The sequence below is a fragment of the Mauremys mutica genome, chromosome 10 (assembly GCF_020497125.1).
Source record: "Mauremys mutica isolate MM-2020 ecotype Southern chromosome 10, ASM2049712v1, whole genome shotgun sequence".
NCBI classification, from domain to species: Eukaryota; Metazoa; Chordata; order Testudines; family Geoemydidae; genus Mauremys; species Mauremys mutica.
In genome coordinates, this window is record NC_059081.1 from 79,112,416 (window position 1) to 79,135,262 (window position 22,847).

At 46.7% G+C, this 22,847-nt stretch overlaps 1 protein-coding gene across 1 annotated transcript in view; it reads left to right on the top strand.

The window, feature by feature from the left end:
- The first annotated feature begins 2,648 nt into the window (after positions 1 to 2,648).
- Positions 2,649 to 22,847, top strand: part of ASB18 (ankyrin repeat and SOCS box containing 18) — a 35,609-nt gene continuing 15,410 nt past the window's right edge. Inside the window, exons 1-2 of the mRNA XM_045031894.1 lie at positions 2,649 to 2,889; positions 8,130 to 8,397. Of these exons, the coding sequence (XP_044887829.1) occupies positions 2,649 to 2,889; positions 8,130 to 8,397 (509 nt within the window). The remainder of the gene's footprint in view (positions 2,890 to 8,129; positions 8,398 to 22,847) is intronic.

Sequence of the window (22,847 nt, forward strand, 5' to 3'; positions counted from 1 at the left end):
CACAACATTTGAGTAATTGGATGGAAATAATGGCTCATAAAAAGGGAGAGGGATGAAACGGGGATCTGAATATTGTAACACGCTGTCTCTGGCTGTGTACATCTGGGGGATTTTCTCCCCCATTCTTTCCACTCCTGTGCTACTCACACCCCTCTTTTCCATTCACAACACGTCCCACTTCACGTTCTTGTGGCCGAGGACTAGGCTCTCTACTGAACATATCAGCCCTGCTCCCTAACTTGCATGGGGGGTGGGAGAAGATACTCCCTTCCTACAGTAGAACATGTTGATTTCCCAGCATTCCCAGCTGCTCCTTGGGTGGGAAATAAAAGATCAGGAGCAAAATCCAGATTTCCTCTATGGCAACCACCCAGGTTAATTGCTGGGAGAAATTATGAGACGATATGAACCATGCCAAACACCAATCCAAATCTCAAACCCAGCCCAGACTACATCCAGGTTCAAAGCAGTTAAAGTGATACACTCATTCCTGCCCCTACCTTCCTTCCTTACCCCAAAACTTTACTGCCTTTGCTCAAAGACACATTTGGGGCGCAGAAGGATCAGCAAGATCTATTGGGACATCTGCATATATCACAATGGTGCATCATTCAAGTCAACCATGTAATATAGAACATGAATAGGAGGACGAATAGAGCACATAGCCAGAGACCTCCCCTGCCTGGTGGAATATCAACAAGCACAGAGGCTTGGATAAGACGAGGAAGAGACACTGGAGGGTAAGGATCAGCCGAAGGTTGCAGAGGCAAGGGTGGACAGGAGGAGGGGAAGAATCTGATTGGATTTGGACGGAGAAGGAAAACCAAGAAAAATGTTTAAAGATTTGGATGATCTTAGATAAACTTCAGGTGCTGACACACGTGGAGATGGCGTTTAATGGTTCAGGAAGAGTCCCTCTCTCAAAGCCAAAAGGAAAAATAACATATTGAGGAGTTGAAGCCTTCCCAGTTAGGATAAATCCATGTTCTATTTTAGTTCTAGTTGTCTAGCAGGAGGGGCTGAGGCATAAAAGTCAGGTCCGGATCGGATTTCAAATTCACCCCTCCCTCAAAAGATTGAAAGTGTTCAGATCTGGGAGTTTGGCTGGGGTCTAGTGCAACTTTCAAGATGCTGCACTGTAAAGCTCAATGCAACTTTCGCAACGTGCTTCGTTACAAGGTCCTCTGATTCTTTGCAGTAGCACTGAGGAGGTGGCACAAGGGGCTATAGTGGCGTCTGTACTGCAGACATGATAGCACAATGATGAACGCGGAGATACACATGGGTCTGTGGGAAAGAAGGTAAAAGGAAAACAAAGCAATACAGTGACAAACTCGGGGAAACAATGGAAAGCTGTCAGATTGTAAAGAACACCCTCTACAGAAACGCCAAAAACACGTCCATCCTCACCTACATATTCTGTCAACTGTTCCATCCCACTAGCGACCCTCGTTAGTTTGGGAAATGTAATAGAATTGCAGCACAAGGCCACGACTCCTCCATTTTTGTACATGGTTTGCTGGCTTCATTAGGTTGCAATTTATTTAGGTCATTGTGTTTTCTCAAGGAGATTTCTTTGGATATTTACTCGGGAGGGGGCAGTTAGGACATGGATCTTAACGTTTTAGATGATATGAAACCTATTAATTGAGAGGAATGTTCTTGTGCTTAAGCCGTCAGACTGGGAGTCATGAGATCCATCGTCAGTTCTTGACTCTGCATAGTCACCCTGCGTGAGCTGGAGTATATTAGTTAGGGCTTGATCCCGCTCCCATTGTAAAACTCCCAGTGACTTCAGTGAGAGCAGCTGAACCGACCCTCACGCCTTTGCAACCCCATTGAAGTCTATGGGAGTTTTGCCATTAATTTCAATGGTAACAGGATTAGGTTCTGTCTGTTTGCTATACATAGCACAAGGATATTAATCCTTAGATCAAGAGGTGCTGAGAGTTTTTAATTCATTCATGTTTATAAAGTGCTTTGAGATACTCAGAAGACGCTATTCTGAGCACGGCTTCTGCAGCAGCGTATTATCACTTAATGTGAAACCCAATTGCACCTAATGGCTCTTTTGTGCTCAAAAGCATATGACAGTGGATAGCGCCAGAAATATGGATCATAGTGCTAAAAAAATCAGTCTCCCAGCTAAACCACTTACAACATGTATTTTTACACAGACTCCAGAAGAATACAAGTGATATAAATTAATTCAGCTAGGGAAAAAGAGAAGTTAGAGGCCTTGGGGTGAGTGGTTTCTTTTATTATGGGGAAATTTTCCTCCCAGATTAAACGGGTCTCTTTCTCCGCCAACTTGCTGTCTGGAATTAAAACAGGAGTTTAATCACAGAGGTGCTGACACAAAGCTGCACTGTGAACATTTGACCTTAGCTATCACCTTGTGATTACGTACATACATATGTATATATATAAAACTAGGCAGGCTTGCTGTTGCTGTATCCAGAAGTCCATATGACCCTTACTGTATCAAGTAACCATTATCATCTGACCCCACTGGAGTTATAAATACAACAATAGAGCCCTAACTGGATTATAATTGGACAATGGTAACAGGACAATGGAAATAACTATAAAAGACCATCTATCCACACAGCTAGGTCTTGTACTAAAATAAGTTGCAGTGCATTGCAATGGATGAGCTGCCAGGACCCGTTATAGAGAAGCTACAGATCCTTCAGAAAGTGGAATCAGAGCATCCATTAATGGCTCATGCTCCAGTGGAAAAGTACTATACAGCACTGGTCACGGGAGACCTGAGAAACATCAAGGTCCTGACTGATAAATATTATGAAGACGTCAATCTGATTTTTGAGATCATTAAAAATGAGCTGGAATGGCAAGTGAAAAGCCTGGCCTCTTTTGGATTGTCAGGTACTCTTGCTTTCAAGGACCAGTTTAAAAAGTAAACAGGCACTTACTAACACTGCTTGAGAGAAAGGTGCGGTGTGTTTATATTAAATGAATTACGCTCTGTTTTTAAGTAGCCTGCTAATATGTTGCAGAGGAGTCTGATTTCTTTTGAGATGATTATACCATATGCTCCGTGGATGCAGCCTTTGTGCTAAATGTTTGCAGTGCCTCGCTGTTAGCAAGTGCTCTAGACAGGGAAAATGAAGGGCCTGATTCTGCAAATTCTCACTAACAGATCTAGGGTACAAATGTTCAGTGATTTGGGAGCCTAACGTGCCTAACTTGTTTTTAATAATAGGTCAGTTTGGCATGTTTGAACACCGCATCCACAGTGCTTACTGCCAAGCATAGTCCCATGGGACCGGTTTGTGCCGCTCACGGGCAGCTGTGCATTCGGGGCAGGAGGATAAAAGGGTGCAGAGTGACACTGCAGCAGGGGACGCTCTGGAGATGTCCTGCCCTGGGGAGACGGAAGGTTTACTGGAGCTCTGCAGTGACAGGGGGAGCGTGCAATGTGCGATATCCCTGCAGCATTTTACACCCAGGCTGTGCCTATTCTTAGCCCCTCATTAGCACTAGGATGCCCTAGGGAAGTAGAGAGGGAGCAGAGCCTGCAATGCCCAGAGCACACAATGCCATTCTGCACAGGCTCCCTCCCTCCCACTGTGCACCTACATAATGCCTAGGCTGAACCTAGCCCATCATGGGCAATGGAACTATATACCCAGCGCCAGGGCTGGATAAAAACACTGAACAAAACACCAGAGTGTCAGAAAATGGGGCTTCACTGAAAACAAAATCTCCCGTGGAAAAGGAGAGGGCTTTTCACAGGATTTTCCATTAGAGAAAATTGAAATTAAATGTTTTCCTTCAGGTCAGTGTTAATCCCTGTGACCACCTGAGCTGCCACAGGGCCTGATGGGAGTTGTACTTCTGGATTCCTTATGCTCCCATTCTTCTCTAAGAGCCCAGCTCACTGTCTGGACTACATTTCCCATGATGCACCACTGCCTCTCCATGGCGTTTCAACCTTTCCAAGTCAATGTCTTGCTAAACTCCTTAGTGTGCCACAAGCTTCGTTATTTCAGGTTTTTGCCCCAGTTCAGGACACAAACAAATATCCATTTCCCACAGGATGGAAATTCCATTTTCCAATCCGTTCTACCCAACCTTAAGCACCGCACACAGTGAGATCATTCCCCAGGCTGACTCCCAGGTCCCCCAGCAGGCCAGGAATAGAATTCAGGTCTCCCAAGTTCCAGTCTGTCCGCTAGGCCACACTGCAGAGGGCAGCTCAGTTTGTGTCTATCCTTAAAGCAGGCGAAGTTGAACTATTCCCCTGCTTGAAGTTAGACATATGGCTGCTGAGGCGGGGCTTGAAAAAGCAGGGATCCTACCAGTGTAACTGAAACGGCCTCAATAGACAAAAAAGTCATTCAAGTCAGAATGGGGCTAAGTTGCTTTGACTAGGTTTATTTTTAATTGCGCTTATTACACTGTACATATTAAAATATGCAGAAACCGAGAGTTTGACTTTTAGGCTGAGCCCTCGCCCCTATGAACAAACTAGTATGAACCTGCGTCTCCACCTAGAGTCGTAACTGCTCAGTCGGAGGTCACAGGCCCTGTACTTGCCCCTTTAGCTCAAGTGGCTTCTGAAGCAGATGAAGCTGAATTCCCTCTCTGCTGTTGCCATGAAGTGCTAAGTGTCCTGGCTTGGGGAGTGGTGTCAGAAATAGGATTTGAACGATCCCAGAGACTCAAGGGGAGACATTTGTCTAAGCAGTTCTTTAAAGGCTTTCCTGGATACTAGGGATGTGTCACTGTGTCTATACCGAAAGGGATCAGTAACATTGCATAGCGCTTACCCGGCGCCTCCTTTGGTTCAAGGGATGGGAAAAGCTGGGACAAACGCAGTCCCAAAATAGGCAGTCAACGCAATCGCAAAATCTTCCCATCCAAAACTTTGGTCTGAAACAATAGCCTCCATCCTTCCTGCAATGGAAGGGTCTGGGGGAGGAGTTACACCATACATGCATCATTGGCCGCTGGATTTTAATTTCCTGAGGCTACAACTGAAGGGAAGGGGATAAAATAATTTGCAGGATTTCTACCTGTGCATAGGGAGGAAGGCTGGTTATGTGGCACTAGACCACTAGAGGAAACCACGAGCCTGGGACTTGGGCGACCCCCACTATGCCCCAGACTCCCTGTGAGATCTGGAACTTCATCACTCCACACTTCATCTCTCTGCCTCAGTTGCCCATGTCTAAAGAGGAGATAATACTTCCCTTGCCAATGCCTCACCAGCATGCTGGGGAAATCTATTTATGTATGTTTTGGTGGCACGACTTGGGTATTCTAGAGCTATTGGAGTACCTAGAGAGAGGGTGTACCTGCCCCCAAACATATGTAGCTCGTGATCTACAGAAGGCAGCCTGCAGGGTTTGACCTGCTGTGTGTGACGGCATATTGACTTTAGGGGACTGTGTGTACATAAAGCAAGCAGGGGGCGGTGGAACCGAACAGCCAGCACATCTCTGATGGCTAGCTTCACACAGGAGCTACGAGGCAGAGAAGCCAGCCGCTTGAATGAAATACACACATGTAGTTCTTTGCAAATCCAAACTCTATCCGTGCAAGGGCAGTTGTCATGTTGTAGAGGAGTGGACTCACCCCTGTGGCACCTCCTGCTGGTGACTCAGGGAATTAGCTCGATTTCCACCCCAGAGCGCCCTCTGCAGGCCGGTGATCCGCCTGTCGTCTGGCCCCCGTGTCCCTCCCGGACCTGGTGCCCTTGTACCTGGGGTGCTGCCCCCTGGCAGTAACCCCTTTCTCTCAGGGTCTCCCCCTCCCAGGGGAACCCCCACCTCTCCTCAGTATAAGGCTACTGCCAGTCATCATCTAGCCCCACGCCCTGGGGCAGACTGCAGTATCAGCCACTCACCACTGGCAAGGTTGGGTTTGACCTGCTGCCTTGGCCGCCCTCTGCAACCCCCAGTACCTGTTGGCCCAATGCTAGGCCGCAGCCTGGGGCTTTCCAGGCTGGAGCTCCCCAGCTCCTCAGCCTTTCCCCAGCCCTGCTCCATTCAGGTACCCTGTCTGTACCTCCCTGCAGCCAGGCCCTTCTCCCTCTACAGGCAGAGGGAGACTCTCTGTCTGTCCCTGGCTTCTCTGCCTTTATAGGGCCAGCTGAGTTCGTTTGGGGAGTGGCCCCAGCTGCAGCCACTTCCCCCAATTAGCCCAGCCTAAAAGCTGCTTTCTCCAGCCACAGCCCCTTCCCAGGGCTGTTTTTAACCCTTCAGGGCAGGAGCGGGGTAACCACCCTGCTACACATGTCCAGGGTGACTGTAGTATCAAATTCCTGTTTTGGCTGTTACTTCAGGCCCGCTATATGTCCAGCTAACGCAGGCTTTCCCCCTGGATGAACAGTAAGCTGCACACCCAGGGGCCAGGCACGGCCCTCAACAGGTTACAAATCTGTATTAGATGCAGGTGGGTAATTAATGAGCTGTCTTTTAAAACTTCTCAGCATGGGCTCCGGGGAAGAAGTTAAGTCTCTGAATAAGGTACCCTTTGCGGCTCATTACAGGCACGATATCGATTCTTCCATCATTATAAGCCGGTATTCCTGCCATGTGAAATCCTGCCCATTGATGTGCATTCACTGGGGAATTTTCTTTTCCCCTATAGCCACCACTGCTCAGAGTGGCTAACAACCTTAAACGGGCCTTTTGAAAGCCCCAAAGTTTTCAGAGAGCGAAAAAATGTACAGTGCACTGCTCTGTTTTATTCAGCAAAAGGGCAACGGCTGCACACACCGAGAACTAAAAAGGGGGAAAGAAATAAACCAGAATGGTGTTGAATGAGGAGCCAGGAATCCTTTTTGAGAGCAATGTGCATTAAAGAGCTGCAAACGCACAGGCATTTTCTGCAGGTCAAAACTGTCTCAAATTCCTTTTCCTGCCCACTGTGCGCCAGGCAGGAGAAGGGAGGGGGCCCACAGGTGCCAACTCTCTTTGTTTTGCTTTGTATTTTAATTGCTCCCGCTGTCAAGCCTGGTCTCCACTAGCTGGTTAGGTCGACATAAGCTGCCTTACGTCGCTGTGGAAATGTCTTCACTTAAATTTGGCTCCCATCAATGTAATTTGCCCATCGATGCTGATTTAAACAACAAGGAGTCCGGTGGCACCTTAAAGACTAACAGATTTATTTGGGCATAAGCTTTCATGGGTAAAAAACCCCACTTCTTCATATTTTTTTACCCACAAAAGCTTATGCCCAAATAAATCGGTTAGTCTTTAAAGTGCCACCAAACTCCTCGTTGTTTTTGTGGATACAGACTAACATGGCTACCCCCTGATACTTGACACTATGTTGATTTAGTTACACGATTTCCCCGAGTGGTGTACAGTTATGGTCAATGTACACAGGCCGACGCAGCATCATTGTAGACACAGCGCTGCATACATCAACTGTTACTGCCTTTCGGGAGCCATCCCACAATGTCCCACACTGACAATACTCTTGATACAAGCGCTCCTGGCGAGGCTGCACAGCACCGACACCAGGAGTGCACACGAGCCATTTTGTGACTGCCGGGGCTGTATGCCAATGTAAGTTACGTTGACATAACTTTGTAGTGTAGACAGGGCCTTAGTTTGTGCAGCTGAAAAGTATAACATTTACTGTATGTCTTGTATACAATAACAGGCCACGTCACCTTGCATGGGCCCTTAGCGTAGCAGAAGCAGCTAGCAGCACATATGCTGTTCAATCTGTATTTAGCTGTTCAATCTGTGAATACCTTTCCCAGAGCTGAATAAAAGCTCTGTTGGTGAGAGAGACAAGCTTTCGAGCCAACAGAAGTTGGTCCATCAAAGATCCCATCTCATCCACCTTGTCTATCTGGTGTGAAAGGGCAAAGTCTCTGACATCTGTGTCTGCCACTCACCCCAGTCATTTATCGGCTTCCCTCTGGCACTGTAATGATCAAAGCTGGGCAGCTGCTAATGAAGTTATCCTCAGCCCTGGGAGGAAGGGAAGCATGGCTTCCACTTTGCAGATCAGAAACTGAGGCATTTAAAAATTAAGGGGCTTGCCCAAGGTCACGCAGAAAGCATGTGGCAGAGCTTGGATGTCAGGAGTCCCTATCCTGTGTCCATCCTTCTCACCTCTCTCTCTCTCTCTCTGCCCTACAGGCCTGTGGACTCTAGAATACAAGAGGGAACTGACCACCCCACTGTGCATCACTGCCAGAAATGGACACACTGCCTGCATGCGTCACCTGCTGTTCTGGCGGGCAGACCCCAACATGGCTCCAGGAGGCCAGAGTGCTCTGCATGAGGCCTGCGAGGGGGGCCACACGGACTGCACGGAGCTGCTGCTGGAGCACAGAGCCAACCCCAACCTCCTGAGCGAGGAAGGTTTGGCACCACTGCATCTGTGCACCAACCAGAACACGCTGGGGTAAGGAGAGGGCTGTGCCAGGCAGCATGTACCCACACACACCCTTCTCTCCCATTATTAACCACCACCGCCCTTGCAATTGTAATGTTCTGTCATAGGTCTCACCCCCACTCTGAACTTTAGGGTACAGATGTGGGGACCTGCATGAACACCTCTAAGCTTAACTACCAGCTTAGATCTGGTCTCGCTGCCACCATCCAGATTTCTGAGTTATCTGGAAAACTCTGTCTTCCCCCTCAAAACCTTCCCCTCCCTGGGTAGACTTGAGAGACTCCTCCACCAAGTCCCTGGTGAACACTGATCCAAATCCCTTGGATCTTAAAACAAGGAAGAATTACTCCTTCCCCCTCCCTTTTTCCCCCCACCAATCCCTGGTGAGTCCAGATCCAATTCCCTTGGATCTAAAAAACAGGGAAAAAATCAATCAGGTTCTTAAAAAGAAGGCTTTTAATTAAAGAAAAGGAAGGTAAAAGAAAAAAAAACCTCTGGGAGACAGCATACAGGCAGATCTCACAGACAACAGATTTAAAACACAGGATGTTCCCCTGGGCAAAAAACTTAGTACATGCAAGAATACCCAAATTTGATTACTCCCCTAATTCCACAAAGACAAGTTACAAAAGAAAATAAACATAAACCTATTAATTCCTTTCTAAAACTTACTACTCTGATAAGAGGCTGGTTCCTTGATCTTTTCCACTCCGGTTGAAACTGAAACTAAAACAAAGGAAAACTTCCCTCCTTCCTTTTTGAAACATCTTGTTCCCCCATTGGTTCCTCTGGTCAGGTGTCAGCTAGGCTAGGTGAACTTCTTAACCCTTTACAGGTAAAAGAGGCATTAACCCTTAACTATCTGTTTATGACATGTTCATTTAACCTTCCCTGTGCAGTTCTTCTCTCCACCAGTTCATATATTCTTCTCTACCTGGACCTGCTCCAGAGCCCTTTGGAGCCTATAGAAAGACTCCTATAGAACCTATAGCATCTTGGTGATTGCTCAGCACTAACCTGCCCCAAGCAAAGTGACTTTCCCCTATAATACTGAGTTCAAGGGGAATTCGAGTCAGAAGAACTTGCATCAAATTAACAGCTTCTTACACGCCAGATGTACATCCTGTGCATAGTCAGCATCTCCTCTCTTGACTCTGTTAATGACTGGAATAGGTTTTTACTACTTGTTAGCCCTTCAGAGCCAATATAGCAACAGGGAGCTGGATTTTGGCTTGGCTAACCTCTCCAGGCATAGACTCTTTAAGTCCAATGCACAGCTGTGTAGACCACAATATCAGCTTAACTCCATCTATCATACCTCTCTGCATTATCTAGATGATGAGAGATTATGCAACACCAAGACCAGTCAGACTTTCAGGCTGACAGAACAAAACGTTGATTTAGAGGGAGTACATCTGAGCAAAACCGGGAAATGTTTCCATTTTCCCACAAAACAAGTTTGATTTTCATATCTTGGAATAAGGAAAACTGCAACGCTGTCTCCCGGAGAGATCTCGGTGTGAACGTGTGGCTCTCTCGCCTCTAACATCCTGTATCAACTTTGCTTCACTAAGTCAGCCAGGCAGATGACACACATGGGGAGGGGGGTCATGCAGGATCATGTGCCCTCCCCTCCACCGATTTGTTGCTTGGTTTGTACTGAGCATGCTCAGTAACACTGCTGAAGTCGGCCGCCCTCCCTCTGCCCCCGCACTATCGGCAGGCACCAGTCGCCTCTACAGGCCAGGCAGACTCCTTTCAAAAATACCAAGGTGCAGCAGTACATAGAAAACAGTCAGGGTGACCAGATGTCCCAATTTTTGTAGGGACAGTCCTGATTTTTGGGTCTTTTTCTTATATAGGCTCCTATTACCCCCACCCCCATCCCGATTTTTCACACTTGCTGCCTAGTCACTCTAAAAACAATGCTAATAACCACAGCCTACATATGACACAGTCCTGGAAAGAAGAATAAACATGGACCACCCAATGCCAAGTGGATGAAAGTGGTAAAGCTATGTCGCTTCCACTGATTTGGTATTCGGTGGTTGTGCAAAACGGGTAACTTACATGCCAAGGGAATGAGAGTTGAGTATAGCAGGAAGAGCAATGGACAACAAAAGATCAAACCCCTCCAGGCTGTAATTTCCATTCTGATGGAAAAAACTGAAGCCGTTCCCGCACTGGTGTCACATTGGCTTTACATCATGTGACCGATCGAGATTTACCTGCATGCAGGGGTACCAACTCTGCATGCCCATTGAATACAAGTGATAGTGTTACCCCTCTCTGACCCGTGACATAACTTCTCACTGCTGTTTATATTCAAGCCGAATTTGGCCCTGTTGGCCAGCTTCTGACTTCAAGCCAAGTCCATGCTACTATCATACCATTCAATTCAGTGGAATTACTCTTGATTTATTCTATACTAACTGAAAGCAGAATTAGGCACAAACCTTTTCAGGCAAACTTCCAAAACAGCCCAGTCTCTTTTCCAGCAAATAAGAGCTTGTAGGTTTCCAGGCCAGGCTCAGTTAGTGTCTCAGTGGGGCCCCACTGCACTGGCTCCCTGTTCAGCCACTGCTGCTGCCCCATAAGCCTCACCCAGACCTGCACCCAGCTGTAACACCTGGCACCCACAGCCTTGTTCCACACACAGCTCTGCACACTGTTCCTGGGGACTCCAGTTTGCATTCAGCTTCTTTGCAGCTCCTGGCTCACTGCGCAGGCCAGCTGCCACTTCCCAACTAACCCCAACCACTTTCAGGGCCTTTCTCGTTACCTAGCCAGCAGGAACGATGTGCAGCAGGGAGGGAACGGATGAGAGTTGTAGACCCCAGCTTAGCAGATCCAGCACACCTGTTTTACCAGACCTATTACTGCCATGTGACAATGACAAAATCAGTCTCTTTCTTCTAACACTGAACAAGGAACTTCAGCAAAAATGCTTGTTTCCTGTATTCCAATAAAGTGACTCTGCTTCGCTGTAGAACTTATGCCGACAAGCTTTGCCCATCTGCTGCTTCCAGCTTACTGCAACAAATGTAAAGAAGCAGTACCCGCCACTTCACATCTTCCCCCCACCTCTTTTCCCCATAAGCAATCTCTAACAATAGATAATGTTTAACTAATTCTAGGTCGAGATCCAGTCACAATTTAGCCTTGAGGAGGATTTTTATCCAGGTGACTCACAGCGCTTATCAAATCCAAACAAGTGGAGACTCCTGTTCAGTATGGTTAGGACTCTTCTCTGCAGGATTATCTCCCTTCACCCTGGCCGTGATGTACGTAGGTTCACAAATTAGCTGGATTTGGAACCTGCTGCGGGTGCTGCCTGCTCCTTCTGTAGTGAGGACTCAGTGGCTGGGGGGGAAACAGGAATTCTAGTCATGAAAAAGTTTGAGGGTGTTGGCATTTTCATAGAATCATAGAATCTCAGGGTTGGAAGGGACCTCAGGAGCTCATCTAGTCCAACCCCCTGCTCAAAGCAGGACCAATCCCCAACTAAATCTTCTGAGGGACACAGGAGGTTCTCCATCACTGGGAGCTCATCAGCTAGAGAGTCTAAATCAAGGCTGGTTGTCTTTCAAAAAGATCCACTCTAGCGCAGCCAGAAGTTTTTGGGCTTGATGCAGGAGTCACTGGGTGATGTTCTCTGGCTTGTGCTGTGCAGGAGGTCAGACTAGATGACTATAGCAGTTGGCACTTGGATAAAATCAAGACCTTTTGAATTTTTTCATGGCGCATCAGTGAGCCACCCCAGAATAGCCCTCTGGTCAGTGCCCTCACCGGAGATATAGAAGACCCAAGTCCAAGTCTCTGCTCTGGTGGTGTCAGAGCAGGACTTGAACCTGGGTATCACACATCCCAAATGAGTGCCACTAAGCTATTGTCAGGCAGTGCTTGCCATCTCTCATACACCAGAAATTCCACCATGGAGCTGAGAAATCTTCCCGATAAATTGGTATTTTCCCAACAGTGAGACATGTCATCTAAGAATCCTGGCCACCTCTAGTGAGGACCTTAATTGGTCTCTGTCAGGTGGACTCACATGGGGCCCAGGAATGGAGCACAGCTACATCTGGTGACAATGGATGGTGGCCAATGTTTTGCCTTATCCAGTCTTATCAAGACTAAGTGTCTTTCTTTTAAATGTGGGTATGTTTTGAGCTACATGCCAGCAGCTAAGGAAGACAGCCTGAAACTTCATAGATCTGGCACCTCTCAGCCTTGTGCACTTTAAGCCAGGCCATTTAGGAGGCCTAAATTTATTTTTTCCCCACTTGATCCAAGTGTTACCATTGACCTATCATCAGCTGTCATGCCCTATCACTCAGCAGAGCTAATACAGGGACTTTTTGTATGCTCGTAGCTAGTTGTACTGCTCTCTCCACCGGTCAGTTCATATGCATGAAATAACACAGTATCCCAAAAGCATGGAATTCAGAGCCAGCAAACTGTGATCCATTATCAGGGACTCTCTTTCCAGAATGCCACATGAGACAAGATGTTCTGACCTGGAGAGTTGTAGGTCTAGTTAGAATGTCTACAGATGTAAAAAAATTGTCACTCCATGTAGGTGCGTCCCTTTCATGCAGCTCTGGTGCTATTCTTTCCCAAAGGCATATGCAGTGTCTGGAGCACTTACATGGAAGATATTAAGTTCTCTGAGATATCTTTCTGGTCATTCGGCAAGACTCATGTGATTCTATCTTAAATTTTAGGCTCTTCCCTGTGCTGGGCCACCACACTGCCATTTGGGCTCAATCCCAGCGTTCTCTAAAGCCCTGGTATCCTTCATGTATCCTGCAAGGACTGTTGGAGTAATATCACCATACCTAATCAGACTTTCAGCTTCAGAGCATAGATTTCATGAGCTAGATGTGGGACCGTGGCAAGTAACTTGGCCAACAATGTCTATTGCACACCGTTTGGGGGGGGCGGGAGGTGTGCCAGCAGTAATGGCTATTTTAATCATTTTTGTCTTTGGTGGTGGTCGGGCAGAGGCCAGGTCTTTTCTAGTTACTAATGGCAAGAGCAGCTTGTGGTTGTGGGCAACCTGAAATGATCAAGACTGTACAAGTAGCATATTAAACTCTTGCACACCCCTACAGAGACAAACATTCTCTCTTGGGGGACAAAGGTACCTAGAATAGGCCATAAACTGCCAGCCATATCTGTGCCACTAGAGTAGCAACTCACCAAGGGTGTAGCCGTTGGCATCTGCTGAAATGACTGTAGGGATGTATTACCTCCATTTCACAGAGTCTGAGGTTACACAGGAAGGCTGTGGCAGAGCAGAGCCTTGAACCTGGGTCTCTGGCTAGCCCCCTAACCACTGCACCATCCCTCCTCTGGTGTCTTGGCCCACATCCTTAGGGCTTTAGAGTCACATAAACAGCTTGGCCTTAGATATAAATCTGCCTTCATTCATTATATCTAGAAACAGCATCAGCTCTAATACAGTCCTATAGCTTGGCTCTAGGAGTCCTCTGGCTCTTTCCTCATCCTCTATCAAGCACATGCCCTAAAACATGCCATTGGGTTTGCTTCAGCGTACACGCCTCATCACCTTAGCCAAGCAGCCACACAACTGCCTTAAGAACTTACTTCAGTCTTAAATTCTTCCTCAGACTTCCCACAGACAGAAACTTCATCCATATGAACTTCCGCCCTCCAGACTCCATTGACTCACGTTCACTGTCCCTTGTAAGATAGCTGGCTGTGTCACCGAACAGACGGTGACCTCCGCCGTTTTCCTGAGCATGGCTGAGCAAATCTCATCTGTCCTGCGTCAGTCCTTACCACACCTACCATGTTACTGCCCAGAGCTCTTCAGAGGCCATTTCTATGGCACTTCTCTTCCTTTTCTACCTGTATCTTGCTTCCATGGAACACCCTGCCCCCCCCAACTGAACTGTAAAATCAACACCCATTTTCTTCCATAATGCCTACAACCAAAAGTTATCCATTAATAAGATAGGTGATAGAGCACTTGCATATAGCTGAGGCATTTAAATATGTTAAATGTGCATACTATGATTGCATCTCTCTTTCCACCCCATTTATACCACTTCTTGTCTTGGGCCCTAATCCTGCAAATACTTACACAGGTGTTTGATTTCAGTGTGACTACTCCTGGCAATAAAGTAAAGCATGTGCATAAGTGTTGACAGGGTTAGGGCCTTTACAATCCATGCCCTTGTTGTCTGTGGCCAGTAGCCAGAACTAGGGTGCTAGCAGGATTCAAATAGAGCAGGTCAACATTTTTCAAACCTGGATTTTTTTGACCACGTTTCATTGATTGTGAATTTCAAACAGGGAAATAAAGCCCACAAAAAAAGTACAAAAAGTAATCTTTTTGACCCACTATCCAAAAATATTTTCATAAATAAAAATAACCGAAGTTTAAACACAGTACAAGTTTTTTGTTATTATTAATTGTGAAAAAATGTTTACTGGCACGAGAAAATAATTAAGTTGCAGTAATCTGAAAAGAAATACCAGGTCTGAAATTTTTACCAGCAGTCATTCCACAGAGAAGTGAAATTTCAGGAGGGATGGTCTGACCACACTTTATGGAAACGCGACTTCACTGATCATTTACAGAGGGTCAGCGCAAATCAGAGACACCACCCCCCACCCAGCCCTATAGCACATGGCGGCTGGTGAAGACAAGCGAATGTATTGCTCACAGCATTGCCACGCCATACAGACATTGTGCATACTCACACGACACCAGCAAATGCTCACAGTTTCAACACGGTTGCTCGCCAAAAGCCCAGCCCTAAGCTAAATTCACCCCCTGTCTTCCCCACCTATGGGTCCCCCGTAGAGGGGGAATGAGTGAGGGAAGGGGCTGGGGATGTTTTCCACAGTCACAGCCTGTAACGGGCTCCCCACTCGCTGCTACTGTGCCTGCTTGTGGCTGGGTCTGGGGATTTAGCTTTCACCCCCTCTGGCACCTGCTTCCGACGCTTACTCGCACTGTGGCCCCCTCTCTCTCCTTGACTCGGTCCTACTCCATTGTGACTCAGCTTTCTGGGCAGGTCCCTATATAGTTCTTCCTTCTGGGATGACAAAGTCCCACCGGACAAGCTGTGCAGACACTGTCTCAAGCGGTCTCCTCTTCCAACTCCAGGTCCTGTGCTACTGGGAACCTGGGCCAATTGTTATCCCCAGGGACCCTCTCACTGGCAATCCAGGTCTGCTCAGTCTCCAAGCTGGCTGCTGTTTCCCTGGACTCCTCCCTACCTCCCCTCTCTATCTCCTTGCCTATCTCTGGCTTCACCCCAGGAGCTTCCTCCACTCCCCGTGGCTACTTCACCTCTCTAGATCTCGTCAGACTCTCTAGTCCAGGGCAGGACCCCAGGGCTTGACCTCCTCCTGTCCCTGGCCAACTCTCTTCCCTCTAGGGCAGAGGTTTTCAAACTGTGGGGCACACCCCCCTAGGGGGGCATGAAGGAACGTTTTGGGGAGCAAGTGGCAATACCAGGCAGCTCATTCCAGCCCCACATGGCAGGGACTGGGGCAGCCTCTATGGGGGGTGGAGAGGAAGCACCACCTCCCCCCCACACCCAGACTTACCTCAGTGAGCCACCCAGCCTGTGGGTCAGCGTCAGCATCCACTGTGGCCACACCCATTTCCGCTCCAAGCAGTCTCTGCGCCCCACGCTGGCTCTGCCCCCAGAGACCGTCTCACGTGCCTTCCCGAGGGGGGTGAGGGGCAGGTATTGGCCCTGCCCGAGTGGTACTGCCTGGCTAGACGGTAGAAGCAGCCCACGGCTGAGGAAGCCTTGGCTGTGCCATTGGAAAGTAGCTGTGTATTTGAAACTTACAGGTGCAGGTAACTTAATTAAAGCTATGCAAAGGTCTCTGCTAGCTTTGTGAGCAGCTATATTGAGCATACTTTTGCTCGGGTCTGTTTTTGTCTCGGGGATGCAACCAAAAATTGTAACTTGGGGGGGTGAGGCTCAGCTCAAAAAGTTAAAAACTGCTGTTCTGCAGAGTGACTGCAGACCTCCTCCCTGCTCTCACTTCCTGGCTTCATAATCCCATCCCAGCTCCTGCCCAGCTGGGCTGCACAAATCTTAGGTTAATGGGCCCCTCCAGACCCACATTCACCCCCTCAGACTTTGTGTGGGGCAGACACCCATCACACGGCCTCCACTCCACGGACTTTCTGCCACGTGCCCAGAGCCCCCAGAGGCAGAAAGTCCACAGAGTGAAGGCTGTGAGTGTGGAAAGCAGCCACAATACCCACCCTCACCCACTCCCCCTCTGCAGGGGGTCGGCAGAGCAGGGAGAGAGAGTAGCCAGGATACCATGGAACATGATGATGATTCAGTGCATCTGCAGGGTAGTCTCTGCAAGCAGTGCACATAGGGGTCCTGGCAGGGTTTTAAGCAGCCCTCTGCTGGAATATCTCCCACAGGGGTGTGGTGGTGGAAACACTGCATCCGGGAGTGAATTCCCTTAGCTTCTGTGAGGCCCTGTGAGGAGGAGATACCAACTTCATCAGGGTTGTGGCCCCTTCTGTCTTGCAACAAATACTGCACTGATTCTAGTCTGACATGGCAATAAAGTAATGGCTGGAACCTCAGGAAGAATACACGTGCCATGTGTTAGAGCAGGATAGATTAAGATGCTGGCATAAATGTTTAAAGAAACATTCATCCGGCTGTGACCTATGTCAAGTTTCAGCCCAGTATGACTTGAAGTGTCTGAATCATTAAAAACTTGGAAAGCTTTTTATTTAAAAAGCTAGGCTACCTCGATATCTTGGTAACAAAGCTTACAAGTGTAGTGAACTTCATTGCCGGCCGGCTTCAAGGAAGTGCCACCCTGGTTTCAAACCAGTCCCCTTTAGACAGGTAGAGACGCTAAACAAAACTAGGTTGAGAGTCTGGGGTAACGCTACAGAACACAAATAAGATGGGCCAGATGTTGGACAGGTCTGTGAGTCAGGCTCCTGAGGAAAGAAGGTATCCGCTCAGGGGAGGCAGATTTCAAACATAAATCTCTCAAGCTTTCCTATAAATGTGAATCTTGGCAAAGCACCGAAAGATACTAATGATCCAACCAAAATCTATGGGTGGACCAAAGAATAACTTGATGATGCAGGGAAGCTCTTGCGTGACACAAACAAAGCGAAAATGACTTTCCAAGAGGGTAGCTGGATGAATATTGTGTTGTGACACACTGAGCCACAATTACTAATAAAGGACCTGATTTTTACCCCATTCATCTCTATCAGAGCAGGATTAATCCCTAAATTTCCCTTTTAACATTTTCTCTCTTGAAAGAGAAAGCTTGCTCCACAAGCCTATGACCTAAAATAATTGTTAACCACAGCCTTGCAATCGTAACTATTTATTTGCCCAGATGCCAAATTCACTCTCCCATGCCATAAAAATGATGGGAAGGAGGGTGACAGTTTTACTTGCTGGCATAAAAGATAAAAGTCTCCCGCACAGGATTTTTTGCCTGGCTCTTTTAGTCACTCTCCAACCTTAGCCAATGTACCTGTTTTTACAGGAATGGGGAGGCAGGGGTGACATGGCATTTGAGCTGCCAACCTGTAATCAGACAGAGACAATGTGGAAACAGCAGAGTTATAAGCCCTTCAGTATTGGGGCTTTATAATGGAAATGTTGGCAGACCCTTAACTACAGCAGCGCTACCGGGCGCCTCTACAATAACTAAGCCAACTACCTTGCAGGATCAAAAATTAATAGACATTTCAGACAGGTTTTGAGGTTTCGACCACTGCTTTTCAATTGCAAAGACTTTTGCTAAAGTTAGACCCTGAGGAGGTCAAGCTTTTGGTAACATAAACATTTTGTCTGATTAAGAGAGACTACTTGTCCCTGATTTTGAGTAGTAGATTTTAGGTCATCCTTAATTTTTTACTGACAGTAAAGAGCAGGTCATTGACCTACATACAGAGCTATTTTATTTTTCTCCCTCTTGATAACAATGGCCAGGACACCTATGTGTCGGGTTCTTCTGTATTCCCATATAGTCGGCAATTCACCATGGGGGCAGGACTTAAAACCTTTGAGCCTCTGAGTGACTGGGATAAAAAAAAATTACCTGGGCTTCCTTCCAGCCATTTGAGCTTCAGAATCCATGAGAATTCAACCAAAAAAAAGCATATCAGAGCTTTAATCTAGGAGCTTTTTGAAGAGATTTAAAAAAAAAGTTCCAGTAAAGTTCACTCTTACCTTCTTCGCTTTAGGAGCCATGCATGCCAACTTCGCCCTATTTAGTAGAGAGTTCCTCTCCTTGACCTCCTTTTTACAGCAGAGATAATTAACATGGTGGGGTAAGACGAGTCTCTAAATTCACTGCACTCAGTCGTTTTTTCCCTTTTGCTAAAGGTGGGATGATTAAAAAGAGGAGAATTGAGTTGATTTTTTCCTTTTTTTCCTTTTAAAGAGACTAAAATTGAGGGGGAGAAAAGGTTCTTTGCTTCTAAACTTTGTCAGTGGCGCCAGGAGAAAATAAAAACAGGCGCCTGGAAAGAGTCAGGTGCGCTGGTGCTGAACTATTGGGATCTGTGGAAAATTTCTGTCTGCTTCAGCCTGAGATGGAGACACAATTGTATGAAATGAAAAGATCCTTTGTTTTCAGCGAGGAACATGAACATTAGCAATGGGCTGGCGGGCTCCAGATCAACCTGCGCATGCGGCGAGGCCCTACATTCACACATCTCCTGCTTTCCACAGGGACTGGAGAAGAGAGATTCTGCTGTGGCAATGCATCACTCCACCCCATTGCTTCATACAGATGTGCTTCTGGAGCAGCTCCGTGCTCTGGAGGCCAGCAATGGGAGAGGGTGTTTCTGTGTTGTACTAATGTTCTGGGACCCCAACCCATGGTGGTAGGGAGCCTTGCCAATCGCAGATGATGGTTGGTGCCATCACAACCACAGCTCCTCTGCCATGGTGGCTTTTGGAGATCCCCGTGGTTGGAAAGAGTGCAGCCTTCCAGAACCCACAGCACCCCTACACTCTCTTCCCAGCAGTAGGGATAATACCAAGGAAATCCAGAAAAGAAACCTCATAGGGCTGTTTGCCTCCTGTGAATCTCGTAAGAGTTTTCCCCATTGACCTGGCCCAACGATAAGTAAATAACAATTCTGTGCCACTTGGGACAGGTACCTATCTCTTAGTGAAGGGTGTTACCAGGGAGCAGGATGTCGTAGCCATCAAGATGGTGAGATCCTGGATGGCAGCTTTGGCTGTCAGGTCTTAGCAATTTTAAGAAGGGAGAAGCAGCACGATTTATACACAGGGCCTAGGAAGAGGGAGGTATCACAGATGACCTGTATGCTCTGGGTCTGAGAGACAGGGAGGAGGATGGTGGCAACTGCAATGACAGAGATGGTGGGGAGGGATTGGGAAGCAGGATAAGATGGTGAGTTTCAGGCCATGTTAAGCTGAAGTCAGTCGTAAGGCCCAGGGGAGGTTTTGGAGAGACATGCTGAAGTGCGGATATGGTTAGGTGCGGACAGGTCAGGAGTGGAGACCCAGATCTGAGAGACATCAGCATGCATATGGTAGCTGACAACATAGAAGAGCTGAAGATCATTCTGAGGTCTATAAAGGGGAGGGGTGAGGTGCCAATGGCAGAGCCCCTGGGAAACCTGCATGGAGAGTGGAGTAGCAGTCATTGAACTGCGATCCCTGTTACAGGGTGCCACCAGGTCCTGGGGCGAGGAAATAACACACAGCCTCTTACTGTCATCCTGTGTGTCTCATGCTCTTGTTATAGGGTGTCAGAAGTAAACTGAATCTTTGCAAAAAGACAGCAAGTTAAGGCAGCTGAATTCCTCAGGCTGAAAAGGAACCTGGCAGCAACCTGGGAGCGGCGGTTTTGATGCTTCCAAGTTTTCCATAAAATAATGTTTGCAAGAAATCAAAAGGGTAGAGGGTGCAGCTGCTGCTAAAGATCCATGTGTGAAATTTTCAGCCTAGGAAGAGCGGGGTATCACAGATGACCTGTATGCTACGCTATAGGAAACAGAATGTAAAAGATCCACTGAAACCATGTGTGATTTCAAATGGCCTTTGGGCTAAGTGAAGGGCTGGTGAAGGGCTACCTGAATTAAAGGGGAAGGATAATTCCTTGGTAACAAACTACAACTCAGTCATTTTTAAGACTCAGCTGTTGCACAGGCCTGTCAAGTAGCAGTGCTACAACAGAACGTGTATCACTTCTTGCTCATGGAAACCTGGTGAACTAAGAGAGAATGGCCCACCACTAGTTAGTCGCTCATTGTAACCTTTCTTTTTGAAACATCAATTCAAGCACACCACATCATACTCTTCTGCTAATGCATAGTAAGAGTCATTACAAATAGCAAAAACAATTATTTAAATACCCCCTTGCAAATTCAGGGGACTCATATTTAGCATTGCTGGAATATTGCAATACACTCCACAACATCTTAAGATCCATCGGTTCATAGACTGGCACTAAGGTTTTTTTATTCTTCTGCCTAACAAGGCCCTTGAGCTAGAAATAATTAACCTTAAAGCCGTTTCCAAAGAGCTCTGCAACAGGAAACTAGAAGAGAAGAAATATTACACCAAGAATGCCCAATAGTTAACCCCCACCCCTTGCTGGAGGAAAAAGAATTGTAGACTCCAACCAACTTTGTGCACCAAGGTCCTACATCAGAACAATTCCTGAGATTAGTCCCAGAGGAGGAACAGGAAACATCTCAACAAAACCAAGAAGAATACTGCCTCTGCTTCTGGAGAGCACCCCGAAAGCCACTGTCCATGCTTCTGTGCTGAGAGCTGTAGTACACAGCAAATAGACGTTCCAGGTGATGCAGTCAACTCAATGGCTAAAACAAGCCTCTGCAGAAGAAGCAGGATCAGCAAACCACTGAATTTCAGAGTTATTGACTCTGTTATTGACAGATGTCCACCAGTAAGAGGCAGATAAGCCTCTCCTCTGTCAGGGTGCTCAGAGCATTTACCCTGTACTTCCAGCCTAGATGTGTCCATACGTGTTCTATTAATTAGCTGGACTGGCTTGTAGTTACTTTTGGCTGATTTAATTTACATACGTTTTCTTTAAAGGCAAGATGTAACAGTAACCACTGGAGAAATAGGATGCTGAGTTCCGATATGTGAAAGGGATGTTAGCTAATATGGATCAGGGTAACAACAACAGGAGCAGGAGGAAAACATTTACTCTTACCAATACAGCTGGTCAAAAAATCCATTTTTCCTCTGAAAAAAAATTGTAAACAAAAATTTGCCATTCAAAATTTTGATTTTCTGTGGCAATTTTTTGGAAATGGTTTGAATTTTTTATTTTAGATTTTAAAATAATCAGGTTTTTATTTATTTGTTTATTTATTTTCTCTTTTTCACCACAAAACGAATTATGTCATGGAGTTTTTCCACTTTTTCCTTGATTTTTTTCCACCCTTCTCCCTCTCTAACTTTTCCAATGTTGGAGAAGCTGTGTGTGCTGAGGGAAGAAAACTTGGAAATTTTTTAATGTTATTACACCTCGTCAGAAAGAGGAGATGAAAATTCTACATTTCAAATATATTTTGATTTTAAAAACCTAAACAAAATTTTCAGATAGAAACAAAATGAAAATTCTCCTTGCCTCCAATTAGTGAGACAAGGAGGGTGAAGTAATGTATTTTATTGTTGGTGAGAGAGAGAGAAGCTTTTGAGCTGACACAGAGCTCTTCATCAAGCTCTCTCACCAACAGAAGTGGGTCCAATAAAAGATATTACTCACCCTTCTTCTCCCTCTAATATCCTGGGACCAGCCTGGCTACAACAGCACTGCATACATTGCATCAAATGACATTTTCCCACACAAATCTTCCTTTCGATTTAAACCCCATTTTCACAGTGGAAGATATTTTCAGTCAAAAAATGGTGACCAGCTCTACTTCCCCGCAATCTTATGTGTCACTCACTTTTATTACCAAAATAGTTATTAAAGGAGTGACTGGCGAGGTAGGAGGAAAACCAGGAGAGGAAGGAGTCAGGAAAGCCAAAAGAGAACAAGATTTCAAGGGGTGTCAAAAGCAGAAGCGAGGTCATAGAGTCGTAGTGTGTAAGGCCAGAAGGGACCACCAGACAATCTACTCTGACCTTCTGTATATGTCAGGCCACCAACATCCACCATCCCCCGTAACCTAGAGGTCAAGGAGGAGAAGATGGCATACAGGCCCTGTCGCCTAGCTACGAATATATTTACTTACATTGATAACATGGACCGATCACCACACATTTGCGATAAAAGCAATATCATAGGTCAGCTCCACTAATGCTAACGTATGCAAACCTAACAACGCCTTCTACAAAGGAACTCTCCCATATGCACTCTTCTGGCAACCCCCTCAGAAGCCTGAATATACAGTGTGGCCAGAAAGAAGGCTGGTCAGAGCTGGGTTTTGTCACACCAAAAAGTGG